The sequence below is a fragment of the Manis pentadactyla genome, chromosome 1, assembly GCF_030020395.1.
Source record: "Manis pentadactyla isolate mManPen7 chromosome 1, mManPen7.hap1, whole genome shotgun sequence".
NCBI lineage: Eukaryota > Metazoa > Chordata > Mammalia > Pholidota > Manidae > Manis > Manis pentadactyla.
In genome coordinates this window covers 121,632,519-121,649,761 of record NC_080019.1, presented here as the reverse complement: position 1 = coordinate 121,649,761, position 17,243 = coordinate 121,632,519, and the positions used below count along the sequence as shown (strand labels likewise).

The 17,243-nt window shown below is 38.5% G+C and overlaps 1 protein-coding gene across 1 annotated transcript in view; it reads left to right on the top strand.

The window, feature by feature from the left end:
- Window positions 1-2,821: 2,821 nt before the first annotated feature.
- The window catches only part of FGF12 (fibroblast growth factor 12), a 529,654-nt gene continuing 515,232 nt past the window's right edge, over window positions 2,822-17,243 (top strand). Inside the window, exons 1-2 of the mRNA XM_036875266.2 lie at window positions 2,822-2,934; window positions 3,083-3,225. Of these exons, the coding sequence (XP_036731161.1) occupies window positions 3,213-3,225 (13 nt within the window). The 5' untranslated portion in view covers window positions 2,822-2,934; window positions 3,083-3,212. The remainder of the gene's footprint in view (window positions 2,935-3,082; window positions 3,226-17,243) is intronic.

Sequence of the window (17,243 nt, the reverse complement as noted above, 5' to 3'; positions counted from 1 at the left end):
GCTGTTGTTATTTTGATAGGGATTGCATTGAATCTGTAGATTGCTTTAGGCAGGATGGCCATTTGACAATATTAATTCTTCCTATCTGTAAGCACAGGATGTGTTTCCATTTATTGGTATCTTCTTTAATTTCTCTCATGAGTGTCTTGTAGTTTTCAAAGTATAGGTCTTTCACTTCCTGGGTTAGGTTTATTCCTAGGTATTTTATTCTTTTTGATGCAATTGTGAATGGAATTGTTTTTCTGATTTCTCCTTCTGCTAGTTCATTGTTAGTATAAGGGAATGCAAGATATTTCTGTGTATTAGTTTTGTATCCTGCAACTTTGCTGAATTCAGATATTAGATCTAGTAGTTACCTTATACCAGTTAGGACGGCCAGCATCGAAAAGACTATGGAACAACAAATGCTGGTGAGGATGTAGAGAAAGGGAAACCCTTCTACACTGTTGGTGGGAATGTAAACTAGTTCAACCATTGTGGAAAGCAGTATGGAGGTTCCTCAAAAAACTAAAAATAGAAATACCATTTGACTAGGGAATTTCACTCCTAGGAATTTACCCAAAGAATATAAGTTCTCAGATTCAAAAAGACATATGCACCCCTATGTTTATTGCAGCACTATTTACAATAGCCAAGAAATGGAAGTAACCTAAGTGTCCATCAGTAGATGAATGGATAAACAAGAGGTGGTACATATACACAATGGAATACTATTCAGCCATAAGAAAGAAACAAATCCTGCCATTTGCAACACATGGATGGAACTGGAGGATATTATACTCAGTGAAATAAGCCAGGCAGATAAGGACAAGTGCCAAATGATTTCCCTCATTTGTGGAGTATATCAATGAAGCAAAACTGAAGGAACAAAACAGTAGCAGATCTACAGACTCCAAGAAGGGACTAGTGGTTACCAAAGAGGAAAGGTGAAGGAAGGAGAATGGGATTGAGGGGTATTACGATTGGTACTTATGGTGTTGGAGGGATCATCAGGAAGACAGTGTAGCACAGAGAAGGCAAATAGTGACTCTGTGGCATCTTACTACACTGATGGACAGTGACTGCAATGGGGTATGTGGGGGACTCGATAATATGGGTGAATGTAGTAATCACATTATTTTTCATGTGAAACCTTCTTAAGAGTTTATATTAATATACCTTAATAAAAAATAAATCACACACAAAAAACATGAAGGGTATATATAGATGGACTCTAAGTTATATACTTTTCTAAAACTTTTGAGAGTAAAAAAGGATGTAATGAGGTGCAGTGTTAGGATGAGAAATTATTTATCCTAACAAAATAGGCTATTGTTTTTAAGGAACAGCTCTAGTCTTCTCCTTAACCTACTTTTTAAACCTATCAAATATTAAGGAAATCCTGAGTTTTGTGATTATTTCCTATTTTTACTTGGGCATGCAATAAATTGGAAGGCCTAAAGATTAGTAGACCCTAGGTTGTGCCCTCTGTAATCCACACTCCAGTGTTTTAATTCCCCAGGGCAGAATGTGGCTTTGCTGAGCCACAGTGGTTCAATGGGAGTCCTCTAACTAATAAATGTCGATGTCTGGCTGAGCCATCATGATTAATATTTGTAATCATGGCCCTAGGGCACTGGAAATCCCAGGATGCCTTCTGAATCACCAGAAGAAGATTGAATTATAGTCTGCCTCGGGTTTCTTGTTAAGAGTACATTTTATTGTATTTCAATGTTTGGGAAATTGGGATTAGAATTATACTGTGGAGGGATCTTCGTATAACCTAGTGTGTCTGATTAATCTGCACATCTCTTTCCTTAGCCATTCCAGATAACAGAATTTTCCGGATTTGTTTTTATGCCTGAGAATATAACTATTATGCTCAAGGAGAGAATATTCCCTCAGGAGAATTTGGGTTATTGAAAAATGAAAGGTAGTAAGTACACATTTTTAACCTATTAAACATTTTGCAGATGAACTAAAATACAGTGTGGGCTTTAAAAATACTCTGATTTGAAGGCAGTACTTCAAGGGGTTTTTGGCCTGTGACCTTCCTTAGAGCCTTATACAAGAAAAACACTCTTCCTCCACACTTTCATAAGATTGATTATGTATACAGTTTTAAGCAACTTATCAGTAAGGTGACTCCCCACCTTTGGGGACTTTGCTTCTTGGTAGATTGTTGGGAAGTAGCTAAAAAGAGCACTCCCAAATATCCTCAGTGGTTTTGAGAACCTGAGAATCCTTGGAGTCTGTTCATGGGGCAGTTTTGTGATGGAGGCCAAAGGGATCTCAGGGAGGCAAGAAAACTCCGAGTCTGAGTAACAAAGAAGCGAAGAGTATTTAACCTTTAGTAGCTCCAGAACTACTCCCGCTCCTTCCCTGAAAAAGCAAAACAACACAAATGCAGGAATGCAAAGAGAAATATAAAGTCAGTGGGGGAAGTGGATAGAGGAGGAGGAAACATACCCCTGGACAGTTACTGCAGCAACTGGGAAGAGAACCCCAAATTGAGACCATAAAATAGGATTCGTCAATCCCCTGCCCTCCCCTCTGGTTCTGAATAAAACCATACCTAGCTCGGAGACCCTAGTCTCCTCTAAGGCTTCCGTAATCCTTCGTGGAAAATCTTATGAGACTGATGCTCAATCCCGATCCAATCCATTTCCTAGTTTGCAAAGGAAAATCCGGTCCGGCGTTTATTTTTAGCAGCGCTTCGCTGTGACCGAATGCTACCGCTCTTCAGCGGGGATAACTGAGGACCGTATTGGGGAGAGAAGCGGAGGGGGGCGGGGAAACGGGAGGCGGTGAAAAGGGGAGGGGGACGTCCTGCGCATGCGTGCCAGCGTCCATGCAAATCGGCTGTACATCCAGAGAGCGAAGTGGGATGATCTGTCACTACACCTGCAGCACCACGCTCGGAGGACAGCTCCAGTTTGCAGCTTCCAGACCCAGGTAAAAAAATAATCTGAGCGGGCACCGTGCATGCATTTCAATACCAGGTGCGCGTCGTTACCTATCCGCTTTAGAAGCAGTCTGCTGCTACTAAGTATCCTTTGGTGGTTGATTGCAGCTTCAAGGTTTAAGAAATCCCATCTTTCAGGAAGCCTGAGGGGAAGGAAGGAAGTACGGGCAAAATCATCAGATTGGCTTCCCAGATTTGGGGATCTGAAGCGGGCCCACATCTTCCGGCCAACTTCCATTGAACTTCCCAGCACTCGAAAGGGACCGAAATGGAGAGCAAAGGTATGTGGCTGTCCCCATTGGGGGACTTCCCGCTGTTTGTGCGTGTGGCCAGGGCAGTCTTCAGCGAGGGGACTGCAGTGCCTGGGGAGCGAGCATCATACTAGGTCGATAGGAGGAGATGCTATGTCCGTTGCAGCACCAAGGAAGTGTGGCAGGAAGGCGACTTCTTTTAACTCCCACAGCTTGGACGACAGTGTTTAATACTCCATCAGTTGCGTAGTGAAGTGTGATGAGTTTTTTTGGGGGGTGGGGGAGTTAGAGTGTCTAGATGGTGGGGGAGGAGAGATGTGGTAAAGCAATTTCTTTCCTGTAGAATGGATGGGCTCAAAAAAATAGATTTCATTTGCTTTAGGATTGCTGACAAGCACGTTTGTATCTCATATCCAATAATGCAATGCTATAAAAAATTTGTATTTTTCCACCCCCACCTCATGAAGAATGTATTTCTGGGTGTGTATGACCACATCCTACTGCATTTTGTATATATATCAGCAGAGAAATTGGGTCTATTTGAAACAGCGTGTGTTAGAACTGACCTCTAAGAAGAACAGTGAATCGGAGTACTGCTTGGCTCCCAAGCATGATGCATTTACTAGTTCTGGACATGTATATATTAATATTCTCCTCATAAGCAAATCTGCATAATGTACACATGCCAACTGGTAAATGAACTGTAAAAATCAACTTCTGATGGTATATCTTAAGCACATAAATAAAATGACTATTAAAATTGTAACACTGGATATCCTTTGGGTTTAACTCCATCTATGGAGGTCTCTTCCCCCTTCTCTTGTCTTCCTCCTCCTCCTCCTCCTTCTCAAAACGCCCACCAGGTTGCAAGAGCCTTGAGTGATGTGGTCAGATACCCAGTAGGAATACTGGATGTATTTAATTCTGGTGAAATCAGAAGAAATGATGTCAACTTTTATGAAACTATATTCATTACCCAGAACTGGAGGAGCTATATTTGAAACAAGGTTTTATTTTTAAACCAGGAATGTCAGTCATTATGATAATATGCTCAGGATGAGGGACTGATGGTGGGTTACCTATTTCTGGGCTGATTATTAAAACTGGGATGTCTAGTGATAGTAGGTATATGTTCAATAATGTGTTTTAAGTATTTAACTAGAAGAGTTAAGTATTTGAGCCTAAGTAAGCATTTACAGTATGAAAAGAACTGAATCAACATGGATTCAGACCAGCTGGCAATTTTCAGTTTAGACAAATTATTCTTATGTTTTGCTGATGGTCCTTTCCATGACTAACAATGAAGTACACATAGAGAATCCATGTGTATAAATATACATAAGGCATATATTATTAACTCTATTGTAGAATCCATTTTAAAATGAGAAGCGAGTCTTAACTCACAGAGGTCTGTAATAGTCTAGTTGATCAAGTATTTCTGGAACGTAAGATTAACAACAGTCAGAGGGAGTATCATTTTACTATGAAGCAGTTTTTTTGTACTTGGATGACACCTGCTATTTGGTTATTAAACTTGATTATTTGGCAAGTGTTCTTGGTAATATTTTGGCTTCTAATTTATACACCAATTCCTGTTCCATCATAAAAAGAGTATGTATTTCTTAGCAGTAATTTTTTATTTCCATTCCTTGCCCATGAAATATGCTAGATGTCACTCAGAGTTCCAGGTGATTTACATCTCTGATTGATAACAGTAGCATTCTAGCCATCCTGCCAGTCTTTGGAGTTCAGAAAGGAGAAAGAATCTCAGAAACATATTTGAGAGAATCAGGCCAGGAGTTCTATGCCAACCCAGATAGCAGTGATACAGGCGTGAATCACAGCACTGACCCAGAGGCAGTGAAGAATTTTGCCCCAAGACTATATGTGGTCATGTTACAGAGGTACTATAATTGCCTCAGGAAAAAGGATGAAAGTCCTTATGCCTGTTAGTTCTTGAACTTCCTTCATAAAACTGAACTAGCCAGGTAGTGATCATATCAAGAATGGCTAATTGTTTAGACATTGGCTACACTTTCTAAGTTGATACAAATGGCACAGCTGAAAATGGTAACTAACTTGAAATCTTTATTATAGAAAAAAGTGTATTGAGAAGAGTGTATCCATATCCCATTCTAATTGGTGCATCTTTCCTACTTTATGTTGTTATGTACAAATGTCTTCCCCCAACAGATTCAAATATAATTCTAGGAAGACATTCTTAAATGTAAGTACATATAATTATTTTTTTCTACTGGAAACCCTTTTTGGAGTTTGCCTAAAGGAAGTATTATGTGATTCAGTTGATGGCTCAAGAGTTCTCCATCCCAGAAAAAAAAATCTAATAGCCCAATTAATCTTGAATCTTGTTGACACTGTTTGACAACCTTCACATTATCTCTAGCATTTGAAAATCTTTCTTAGAGGCCTTGTCCAGAATCTCCAGTAAGCTGAACATCAGTTATTTACAAATAATATTAATTTTTTGCTTCCTTTCTTGTTGCTTTGCATTACTTCCTGTCTTTCAGAGTAATAGAGGAAAATTAGTCAATTGACCTACCAATTAATTTAGTCTTATTTCAGTGATCTTTATGCACCATGGTAATTAATTAATATTGCCTCAAAGATTTGGATTGGTACACATTATGAACAGCTTTGACAGAATTGGTTCCTTGCAGTGGTTCACAAACTTTGCTGCACATTAGAATCATCTGGCAGGCTTTGTAAACATCTCCATGCCTCCAAATCTCATACCAGTTACATCAGAATGTTGAGGTGGGAGAGAAGCATAGGTATTTCTTCAAGATCCCAGGTTCAGCAATGTTTGGAAACCGGTCATTTAGATTCTTGATAATCAAAATATGGGTTTTAAGCTAGCTTTTTAGAACTGCAGAATCTTATCTTTACTCCAGTCTTATTGACTTAGAAGCTGATTTTTAACAAAATCCCAAGGTAATTTATAAGCACAATAAATTTTGAGGAGCATTGATTTAGAGTGAGGAAAGACATTGTCTCTTTCTCACTCTTCTCTTTTTCCCTCTCCTGCCTGTAACACATCTTTTCTTTGTTTAGCTAGGTTCTTAACGTCAGCCTGGCATATTAGAAACACCTGTGGACCTTTTTGAGCCTAAAGATGCTTAGGCTACACCAATGCATTGTCCTTCAATTGGTTCTGGAATGGGAACTAGGTGTAGGTATTTTTAAAAAGCTCCCCAAGTGATGCTAATGGATAGCCAGAGTCAACCCCTGGTATCAGCCCTTCCTACTCAAGGTGTGGTCCATAGCAGCATTAGCATCATCTGGGAACTTGGTAGAAGTGCAGAATCTTAGGCACCACCCTAGACTTAGTGAATCAAATCTACATTTTAACAAAATCTGCTAGTCAGTCATTTGTATTTACATTTAAGTTTAAGAAGCACTGGTCTAAATCTTAAGGAACTCCTTGTACCTAAAGAATGACACCACTCCAGGTGCCTCAGTATAGAAGATTTGATGTCATCTAACTGATCAGTACAGAAGCTCCTGGATATGTGATCCTGTTTTCTTTGGTAGTTTTTAGAAAATGGAAATGAAATGAATAACAAGTTGCTTGCCTCATGGTCAGATCAGAAAATGGACTCACTTTTAAATACCCTCTTTGCTCTTCCTCAAGCCATTTACTTTCATTCCCAGTTGTCTTTGAACACTTACTCTGTAGGTTCATTTTTAGCTCCTGGAACTGTTCTGGTATTAACCCATGGTGGTGTGATACTAGACTGCTCAAGTCATGGCACATCATAACAGAGTGAATATAATGTTACCCTCTTCCCGCTGCCACGTATCTCTGTTCAATTCTTTTGAGATTCATTTGATGTGCCCCTAGCTCCATAAACTCTTCCTTGACCTTCCTTACATCTAATTAATATTTTATTGGCATACTTTATATGACCTAAGTCTTTGTCTCTCATGTACTACATTTCTTAAAATCAGCATTGTAGTATTTGTGTTCTTTATTTAAACAAATATTTATTAAGCACTTGCTATGTTCCTAGTGTGCTTAGTTCTGAGAACATAAAAGAAAATTATCTCTGTTCTTAAATATCTCAATCTCATATCTCCACTAATAGATTGGTTTTCTTGCGGGCATGATCCAAACCTCTAACATTCCTGCAGCTTCCCAGGTGGATGAAACATTTTTGTTTACACAGCAGGGACTCAGATTATATATGTTGAATCAAATAGCCTTAATTAGCTTATCATGCCATGTTCATGCATCCAGGAGATTTTATATTGGGACAGGTGAAAGAAGTTTGGCTATCAGAAGCATCAGTTTGATTCCAGAACACAGAAGGCAGTAACCTGACTTGCTTCCCCTACAGAGAACTGCACAGGTGTTCTCAATGAAGAGTCAGCTCTGTTCTGGGTTTCACACCAGCCATTAGAGATGATCCGAAAGCATGAATCAACATAATTAAGGTATAGAAAAGTTATTTATCTGAAACCGGGATGTTTCACCCTGCAGAAGAGAAAGGAAATATCTGTGTAGTAATTAGTTTAGCAAAGCTGGGAAGTGATTATAAAAAAAGCTACTTTGTGGTTAAAATTTGAACAACTAAAATCTGAGGCTATTGTGGTGGCGTAAGTAAAATACAATGAAGTGAAAAACGTAACATAATGGAACATGCACTGCGCAGAGGAGATCCCCATTCTTACCCCAGCTGTGGTGGTGTAAACTTGGACAACTCACCTTCTCAGATTCTTAAATACTGAAGGGAGTTCATTTAATTGGAAATACCTACTGAGTTGCCACAGTGTTGCAGGTACATTGTTAATTTGGGATACATGAACAGGCTCAAGAGCTGTTGATTTTTGGCCTTAGGTGTCTCTTCTCCATTCATCTTTCAGAGTTTCTGGAGGCTAGAATATAAAGCTGTACGGTGAGTAATGATCTCTATCTAGGCACTTAACATTCCACAGCACTAATGTCTTTTTATTCCCCCTTTGGATTCTTTAAACAAAATTATTGTGTGGGAGAACATTTGAACTCAAGCTAAGTATCTACTCTAAAAGCTGTTCTGACTGGCTAGCTACCTAGCTAGTAACCTTATTGCCTGACTTACGTGCTTATTGTGAGGCTCGTTAGCATTAGCAATGAGGTTGGAGGTGGCCAGCTAGTTATTCCTGTCACTCCCTTATCCCTATTCTTTCAGGCCTTTGAGCTTCTGAAGTGCTGACCCCATCAGGGATGGTGTTTTGTGCCTAGTAAGTGACCAATAATGATATATTTGGTTTGTTAATATTGGGTTTCCTGACCTGTCACATATTAACAGCCATTAATAATATCCATGAGGCACTTTGTATTTTTTCACAGAGCTTTTAATATGTAGCATCTCACTTAAAACCCTGTGGTTAGGCATTTTAATTTCATTTTGTAGATAACAAAATAGAGGCTCAGAAAGACTTCATTGCTTAGGCAACTCATCTTACCTTTGTTTCTCTGTAAAATAAGAATTACTGTACTCACCCGAAGCCCCACAACATAGTGTCATGATTATGAAATCAAACTCATACCAATAAAGCATTTTTAGAGTACTTTAGAATCATTATTTTTATTATCTTTCATTATTATTAGCTATGTTTGTCTTTTCACTAGACTGACCTCCTGAAGGGGAGAAATGGTGCTCTGCCGTATTTGGACTTTAGCATTGAGTGTACTGCCTAAGCCCTCAACACAGCATCTCCATTGGCTTCTGCAAAGGCTGTGATTTACCAAAAGGGAACTCTTTGATGCTTACTTTGTATTTTTAATAGTAACTCCTTGAATACCTGAACTTGTTTCTTTGCTTCTTGGACTTAGTTTTGAGGCAATTATGTAACATTTTGTTGGTTTGGGGAATGGAGATATATTAGGTCCAGTGTAATACCTTGGATGGCTTAAAACAGACTGTGTGCAATCCAGCCACTAACCATTCTCAGTTGGGGCACACATCAGAATCCCTGGGCACCCTGCAGCACCTGAGAATCAGGTGTTCAAGAAGCAATTCAGGTGATTAGGATGTGTTCTTTCTATTATGAGTAAATAGATAAGCTACAGGATGGTTAATATGAAACTATAATATGCACCTGTGTTCCTTTTCAGGCACACTACAGGCTCCTACTGCCTACTCCTACTTGCCTTTTATTGTCACCTTCTTTAGTGCTAAGAGCGAGTGCATGTAGAAGAGACACCTAATTCTGGACTACAGGCTTGGGATAGAAAATAGACAGGTAATAGATGGCAAGAGTCTGAGGCTAAGAAGATGTGCAGTGTCTTCTTCCTTATCTCCTTGTTAGCTTCCTTGTATGCAGAACACAATGGGTTTTTCTTCCAGGATCTATGTCTTTAGCTCTAATTTTAGTTTGTCCTTGTCTCTGGGAATGTGGATTCCTACCCTGGGAGGCTGTGGTTTCTTGCTGCTGTGAAATAACCATTGCTACGTTGGCTGAAGTCCTAAAGGACCCCTGTTGCCCCTCCACAAAACTTTTTCTTTTCTTTTCTTTTCTTTTTTAGGGCATATATAGTGCCTGGCTTTTTACCTGAAACAAATCTCACTCCCCGTGAGTCAGAAAGCACTGATCACTGAACGTGGGCTTCCAACTCTGCAAAATAGGAAAGGGAAGCTCGTATTCTGTGGTTAGGTTTTTGTTTCCCTTCTGTTTGTGGACTGACCATTAGCCTGAGAAGCAGCCCAAAGGGACTAGACTGTGGGAAAAAAGTCCAGAAGCTTTCAGAGGCTCTTCAGAAGATAACTAAATACATCAAAGAGTCCCTCAACTAGCAGGCAGGAGGAATAGCAAAGCCAACCGGCCAATAATATGTCCATCTCTCCCTATCCCATTCCTCCCTGTAATTATCAACCAGGTGAAACTGTGTGGTTTTTCTCAAATCCTCAGACACTGATAACATTCAAACAGATCAGGGAAACCTTAACACAAGGCAAATTGGGAAATTACTTTTCAACTTCTGGAAACCAAAAATCTAGATACCTGTTGGACTTCAAAAAAAATGTTGAGGTGTTTTTGTCCTTAGTCCCAGTCACATGCTTAGTTGGGTTTAATGCTCTACAAACAAGAGAATTTCAGAAGATTTATTACATGGTGATTCTAATTGTTTGAAGTCTGAGAAGTTTAAAATTAGATTATTTGAACAGTTTTCTCCAGACACTTCTTTTATTTCAAAATATTTTTAACATTCCCAGCACTATTTAAAGTTGAATTTGGTGTACTCTTTCTTCTCTTATAGGACTTAAAGGAGAAATATTTGCTATGTTCAAGAGAAAGTTTGCCATGTAAATCTTGCTTTATTTGCAAGCCTACAAATAATTCAAAATGAGATGACCTGAGTACTTTTTACTTAAGGACTTTGCATCACCATCAACATCACAAGCAAACTGATGTGCAAATTTAGCAAAACCCTCCATGACACTGAGGCAAGGGAGAACACCAAGTCAGTTTTTAGGACAAGATGATCAGTTGATTTATTTAATAAGCAGAATCTTTTGAGTACATACTGTGCAGGATTCTCTAAGGCTGAGCTTGTCATATTGGGGTTATGTATGCTTGTGGGATCTTCAGATTGTATATGGGGTGATTCACTGAGGTATAGGTTACGAGGTTCGTGTTCTGATGAGATAAAACAAAGATTAGACTAGATGCTAGAAAACCTGGGTTCAGGTTCTAGTCCTTCTATTCAATGGAGAAATCTTCGGAAAATCTCTACCTTCTCTTCTCTGGAGTTCAGTATCTAAAACCTTTTTGTTTTTTAACTCTACTTGCCTATTGATTTCTACTTTCTTATTATAATAAAACTGCTTTTTCAGCTTTTCTTTTTTCTTTACTTGATTCTTTTTATACTTGACACCTACAGAAAATAAAACAGGTTGATCATAATTACCACATTAATATAGGTTTCAAGTACCTTTTTAAGGCTGTGAGTTGCGTGACTAAAGTTTTTGGTCTATAACCGGTTAAGCAACTAATTGGGTTCCACATGAGAAAGCACAGAGACTGGGGGAAAACTGAAGCTGGGCTGGAGTTTATAGATGGCAGGATTGTGACCACTATCAGGCCCAGGTATGTCTGAGCTGATGGGTGGCTACAGTGGCCTTATGGAAAAAACCCTGGCTTGAGAGTCGGGAGACGGGTTTGAATCATGTTACCTGCCAAACTCACCTGAGTTTGAGCTGGTTGCTTCCTTTCTCTCCTCCTTGTTTCTTTATCTGTGGAATGAGGGTGGATTAGAGATGAACTCCTTTTTATATCTGGGATTCTAAGAACAAATAATTGTAAGGTTTCTGTAGGGACTACAGTGAATGTGTTCTGTGTAAGGATGTATGGTTGATGCTTTCATCTCTCCCTTTGGCTAACTTGTGGCAATTTTGCTCAGCAGATTGTACATCATGTTTTTGTAACTTTCTTACCCTCAGATGTGTCTTCTTTACAATTAAGTTAGTTTATTACATCAGTCATATGTGAAGCTGATTTGGTGGGTATAGTTTTTCTGCTTTCTCCCAAATCTAATCTGCACCCCCCCCTAAAAAAGGGAAGATAAACAGAATAATGCCAAGGAATCCAAGTGCTGAGTGTTTTACTGACATTATAGAAAGGAGATCTGATTTTCTTTTAGTTCTCAATCAGCAGTAATATATTATTCAGAAATAATTGCACTCAGTCCTTTGTTGTCTTCAAATAATTTAAAAACCAATGTCTATCTCTTCTGATGTTTGATTGGCTCTGATCATTTTGGGTAGAAGAGCATTTTTAATTTTCAGATGAAAGTTATCCAAAGTCTAAGAATTTCTTGGTGAATAAACTCAATTTCTTGATTGCACAAAGAATAAAATATAGTGATGGGGTAGAATATTTAACAGCTATTAACATGTTATTCAACATGAGTTTTAATCAGATATACTCATGATATGATACCTATTACAAAAACAGTGATGTGGATATATGTACTGACTACAATAATGTAAAATTTGCATGTACATAACAAAGGTAGGTGGTAATATGGAAAAAGTAATATTTGGGTGATGACTAGATTATGGGTAGATTTTTTTTCTTTTCCAAATCTTTCATCAATATCTATGTTTTAAAAATAAACATAGGTTCACTGGGGATTGAGCTTAGTTATAAACTTTTAAACAGTTCTACTTAAACTGGACTCCGGCACATCTCTTCATGCTTTATGGTTTCATGCTTTATTCATGTGAAACACTGAAAGGACAATTGGGGAGATAACAGTCTTTTGAAATAATGCTTATGTAATTTTTACTATGTACCAAGCACTGTGTTTTACATATGTTGACTCACTTAATAATTCACGACAATCGAGTGAAGCAGGAACTATTTGTTAGCCCTATTTTAGGGAGTGGAAAACCTGGGAATAGAGGTGTTAAGTAACTTTCCCAGGTCACACAGCTAGAAGTTGTAGACTGGCTTCAGTCTGTGAACTTAACCACTACTGAACATCTAAGGCATACTTTGCTCTTGTCGGGTAAGTCAGTTAACCTTCCCTTGTTATTGAAAAACTAGTCCAACTGTGCACACACATATAAATTGTGTGCATTTTATTAACCTTTAGGAGGCCTGATTTCTGCAGGCTCAGTCTCACCCAAGCCCTAGGCCAATGAGAGCCAGGTCTGGGGCATCATTAGGAGTTCCTGCCTGCTCTCAGGGGGTCTGAGAGATAGCCTGCTGTCACATTCACCTTAGGCTGGTGTTTTCAACTCCAGGGGCATAAGTACCCAGGGGATTGCAATTTCTTCCCCTTGAATAGCTGCCCTGCTTCTCTGGGAAGCTCAGTGGGACAAGGAAGATTACAAAACTTGAAATCAGGCATAGACTAGCAATGTGTTAATCCCTGTGTCTTAGGCAAAATTTTCCTGTGTCTTTGACTCCTCATTTGTACAATGGCTCTTTCAAGATCAGTGGGATAAGTAAAATACAAAGTTTCAAGTATAAAATCAGTACTCAATAATAACAGCTGTTGCTGTTGTGGTTATTATCTGACCTTCTGCTTGCTAGTTCCTCTATTCCCTTATGGGGGCTGAATTCTTGCCTTACATTTCCCACTATCATGTTAGTCTCTTTGCATAGAACCAGATGCAGCTTGTATTCTTCACACCCAAACACGTAAACATTCCTGATGCATGACAAGATTCCTACTTGGTGTTGGAAGCTACTGTCTGCCTTTTCCTTAATACCTTAATCCTTCCTCTATTACTGCGCCTCCTTCCTGCTTTGACATGAGCTGTGATGGGTCTAGAATTGGTTCCATTCCTTAATACTTTGTTTTTTTAGTATACTAAATACTGCTGACCCTTGCTGCTCTGATTAGTTTTCTCCCCCATCCTATCTAGTTCTAGCTCACTCATTTTGCGCTGATGTGAACCACCACAATGCCATACAGCTGTGGTGTATGGTTGAAAGCAGTAGTTTTAGACACATACTGGTTTAAGTCATGCTATAAGAATCAAAGAGTAATAATGCCAATTGGCTAATCCACTGATCTTTTATGTCAGAATTTTACTAATTTGTTCTCAGTGTCGTGCCTCAAATGGAGGTCCATTTCCTCAGATGAGAAGCTGACTGCTGTGATAGGAATGAGGGCATGGGTGGCCAGGTCCGGGACACATTGCATCCTGCATGTCAGCACAGGGAGAGTAACTTCCTTCCCAGTTGCACCCAGTCAGGGGTTTTCAAACTAAAATATGCATCTTAATGACTTGTAAGTTTGTTAAAACAGATTTCCAGGTTTCACTCCTGAAGGTGCTGATTCAGTGGGTGTGATTTGGCCCAGGAGTTTGCATTTGCCAGGGGATGGTGATGGCTCTCATCTAGGGATCTTACTTTGAGAACCACGAGTGTAGACAGTCTAGTCCAAGATTCTCTTGTACTTGGGTATTTTATATAGAAATAAGGGTTGTATTTTGCTGATTATTGAGGAATATCAGAATAAAGGATCATGGGGTATCATTCTTAGAAGGGAACTGCATAGCTTGAAATAGTAAGATCACATCTAGAAAGTCACCCCGCTGTGACCTACAACAACACTTACTTAACACAAACATGCTATTAATGTATATAAATATTATATACATGTATACAAATAATACATGTTTGGAAATATCACTTATCCATTTATCTGTGCCATGCACATTGCTTGTTACTAGGATCAGAAATGAAAAAGGACCCCGTTTCTGACCTCCCAAAGACCTCACAGAGTAGCTTTTGAAGAGAGACACAAACAGAAGCCTAGACAAAGCTGGGAGCTGGTGATCCATGTGAAACTTTAGATTAATTTTTAAATTTACTTTTAATACCGTATCTTCTGTGTGGATTGCTCTGTCTAGGTGTTACAGGCCAGTAACCAATGAATAAGACAAAATTTACACCCTCTGCTATGACACCAGATATAGATACATGGTCTGTGGGAAGACAGAGAAAGGAGTTGGCATTTGAGCTTGGTCTTGAAGAAGGTGTAGAACTGAAACACTGGAAAAGTCTTCCAGTCTGTTGGAACAGTATAAGCAGAGGTATAGAGTCATTGACATACATGAAGCAACTGGAAAAAGATCAAGAGATTGATTAATTCATCCAGCAAATATTTGTTATGCTGAACACTATTCTAGGAGCTGAACATAGTAGTGACAAGATAAGCTTCTGTCCTCATGAAGCAGGTAGGATACATTGAATAATGAATCATAAAAGAAAGATGGGGGAATTATGGAGGCCTATTACAAATTATGTAAGTGATGATAACTTACATTTCAAAAATATTAATTCATATAATTGTTTTTTAAAAAATTAGATTCCCAGGGCTTTTAGAGTACAGTTCTACTTGCAAAGCTTTAATTATTCCCTAGCTTTTCAAGAAAACATCTACTATACAAAGTAAAACATACCTGTAAGCACAGTGTCACAGCCAGAGGACATCCTGTGATCCAGCATTTTATTCTATGGCTTTTGCCAACCTCTGCTGTTGACACACTTCCCCTGCTTAATGGGACAGTGAGCTTCATTTCTGTTCCCTTTGGCTCTCAATCCCCTGCAACTTTTGCATTAAACTTACAGATGGGTATTTTTAGGGTAAAGGTCCAGTGATCTTTCTGAAATGTGTCAGGCTCAAAAGTTGCTCCCTGAAGATTTATAAGTTCTTATCAAGTCTCAGAATTATAATGACAGGGCAAAAACTATGGAAACACTAATATGTATGCATTTTGCAACTATGTTATACAAAGTTCCTCAAACTCTCCTATTCTTAAGTATATGGAAACTCACAGAAGAAATATGTTTGTCTTCAGCCTTATCATCATCAGTCTTTCTTTCAGTGGTTTACAGATGACCCTTAAAAAACATGGCTTTGAGTTGCTTTGGTCAACTTACATGCATTTTGTTTATTGTTTCTTTTTTCTTAGAAATATCAAAATCATTGTGGGAGACTTTATTACACCTTCTTTTGAATTTTATGAATCAAGTAGGTAATTTTTTTAAGTCGGTAAAGACAATTTGAACAGCACAGTTAACAAGTTCTGTTTTTTTGTCAGTGTCTCTTTTATTAAATTAAGGTATCATTGATATGCAATCTATGAAGGTTTCACATGAGCAATATTGGGGTTTCAACATTCACCCATATTATCAAGCCCCCCCCACCCCATTGCAATCACTGTCCATAAACATAGTAAAATGCTATAGAGTCACTACCTGTCTTCTCTGTGCTATACTGCCTTCCCTGTGACCTATCTGTATTGTGTGTACATGCATATTTTTTTCAGTAAATATATTAGTAAAATCTTGGAGATTTCCAATGAGTTGAAAACACATTTTCTTTTCTCTAGCTTACTTTATTGTCAGAATATGGCATATAATATATGTAACATGAAATGTGTCTTAACTGACTGTGTTATTGGTAAGGCTTCCAGTCAACGGTTTTGGGGGAGTCAAAAGTTATTCGTGGATTTTCACTGAATGGGGCAGGGAGTGGGGGCACCACTAACCCCCATGTTGTTCTAGAGTCAACTGTATTTTGATATTCTAGCTATCTTTCTTTAGAGAACATAGAGAAATTAAAAAGAGCAGTTTAAAATCCAATTCTGGTTTTGATTTTTGTCTGTCCACTTTCTAGCTGAAGTTATTGTGTGCAGGGCTCCTAATCTCCCTACCTCTAGATTTTCTCATCTTTATAAATGGAGATAATAGTATCTATGCATAGAATTGTTTGAAGATTAAATGAGATTTACATGAAAGTATTTACCACACTACCTGGCATAGAGTAAACACTCAATAAAATGTAGCTATCATTAAGTATCTCAACCCTGCCTCATTATAACCTTCAGTACAAATCATAGCCTTGACTTTTACTGAGTCTGATGGATTCAGGTTTGCTTAATTGTTTAAATGAATTTCAAGCATAATACTTCCTTTAGTCTGAGACTTTAGTTGTAACTCAACATAGAGCTGTAAAAAATGGTGACCCTGCAAAGATGTTGCTTTTGGATCAAAGTCTTAAAACTGTGCCAGGAAGACACTCTGACAAACTTGACAGCCATAATCAATGGTGGAGATCTAGAATACTGCCTTGTACAGAGGAGGTCTCAGCCTGGATGGTGAAAGATTTATGAAGAAGATTTTGAAAATGAAGGTCAGCAGATGATTTTCATCTAATAACCATAAGGAGCAGTTAGACGTATGGCAAGGATAGCCTTGCATTTATTTCCTCTGAGCAACCTCTTTTGATCTGGACTGGCCACTGAATCGTGTCTTAGTAAAGAGGTGAGGGTGTTAGGGAACAAGCACACTGCAGCCTCAGAAATGGTTTTTGGAGCAAGAGAGGTAGAAAGATGATCCCTTATAAATAAAATTTGAGGTGATTTCTTCCTTTTCTTTTTCTTGTTTTACCTGTTATTTTTGTTACAGTTTTTGAAAGTATATTATCAAAGACAGTTTGTTGCCTCTCTCAATTTTCTCTCCAGGGTCAGTCACTTGCAACTGTTTTTGATATATTTACCTCTGCATTCATTCATGGAGGA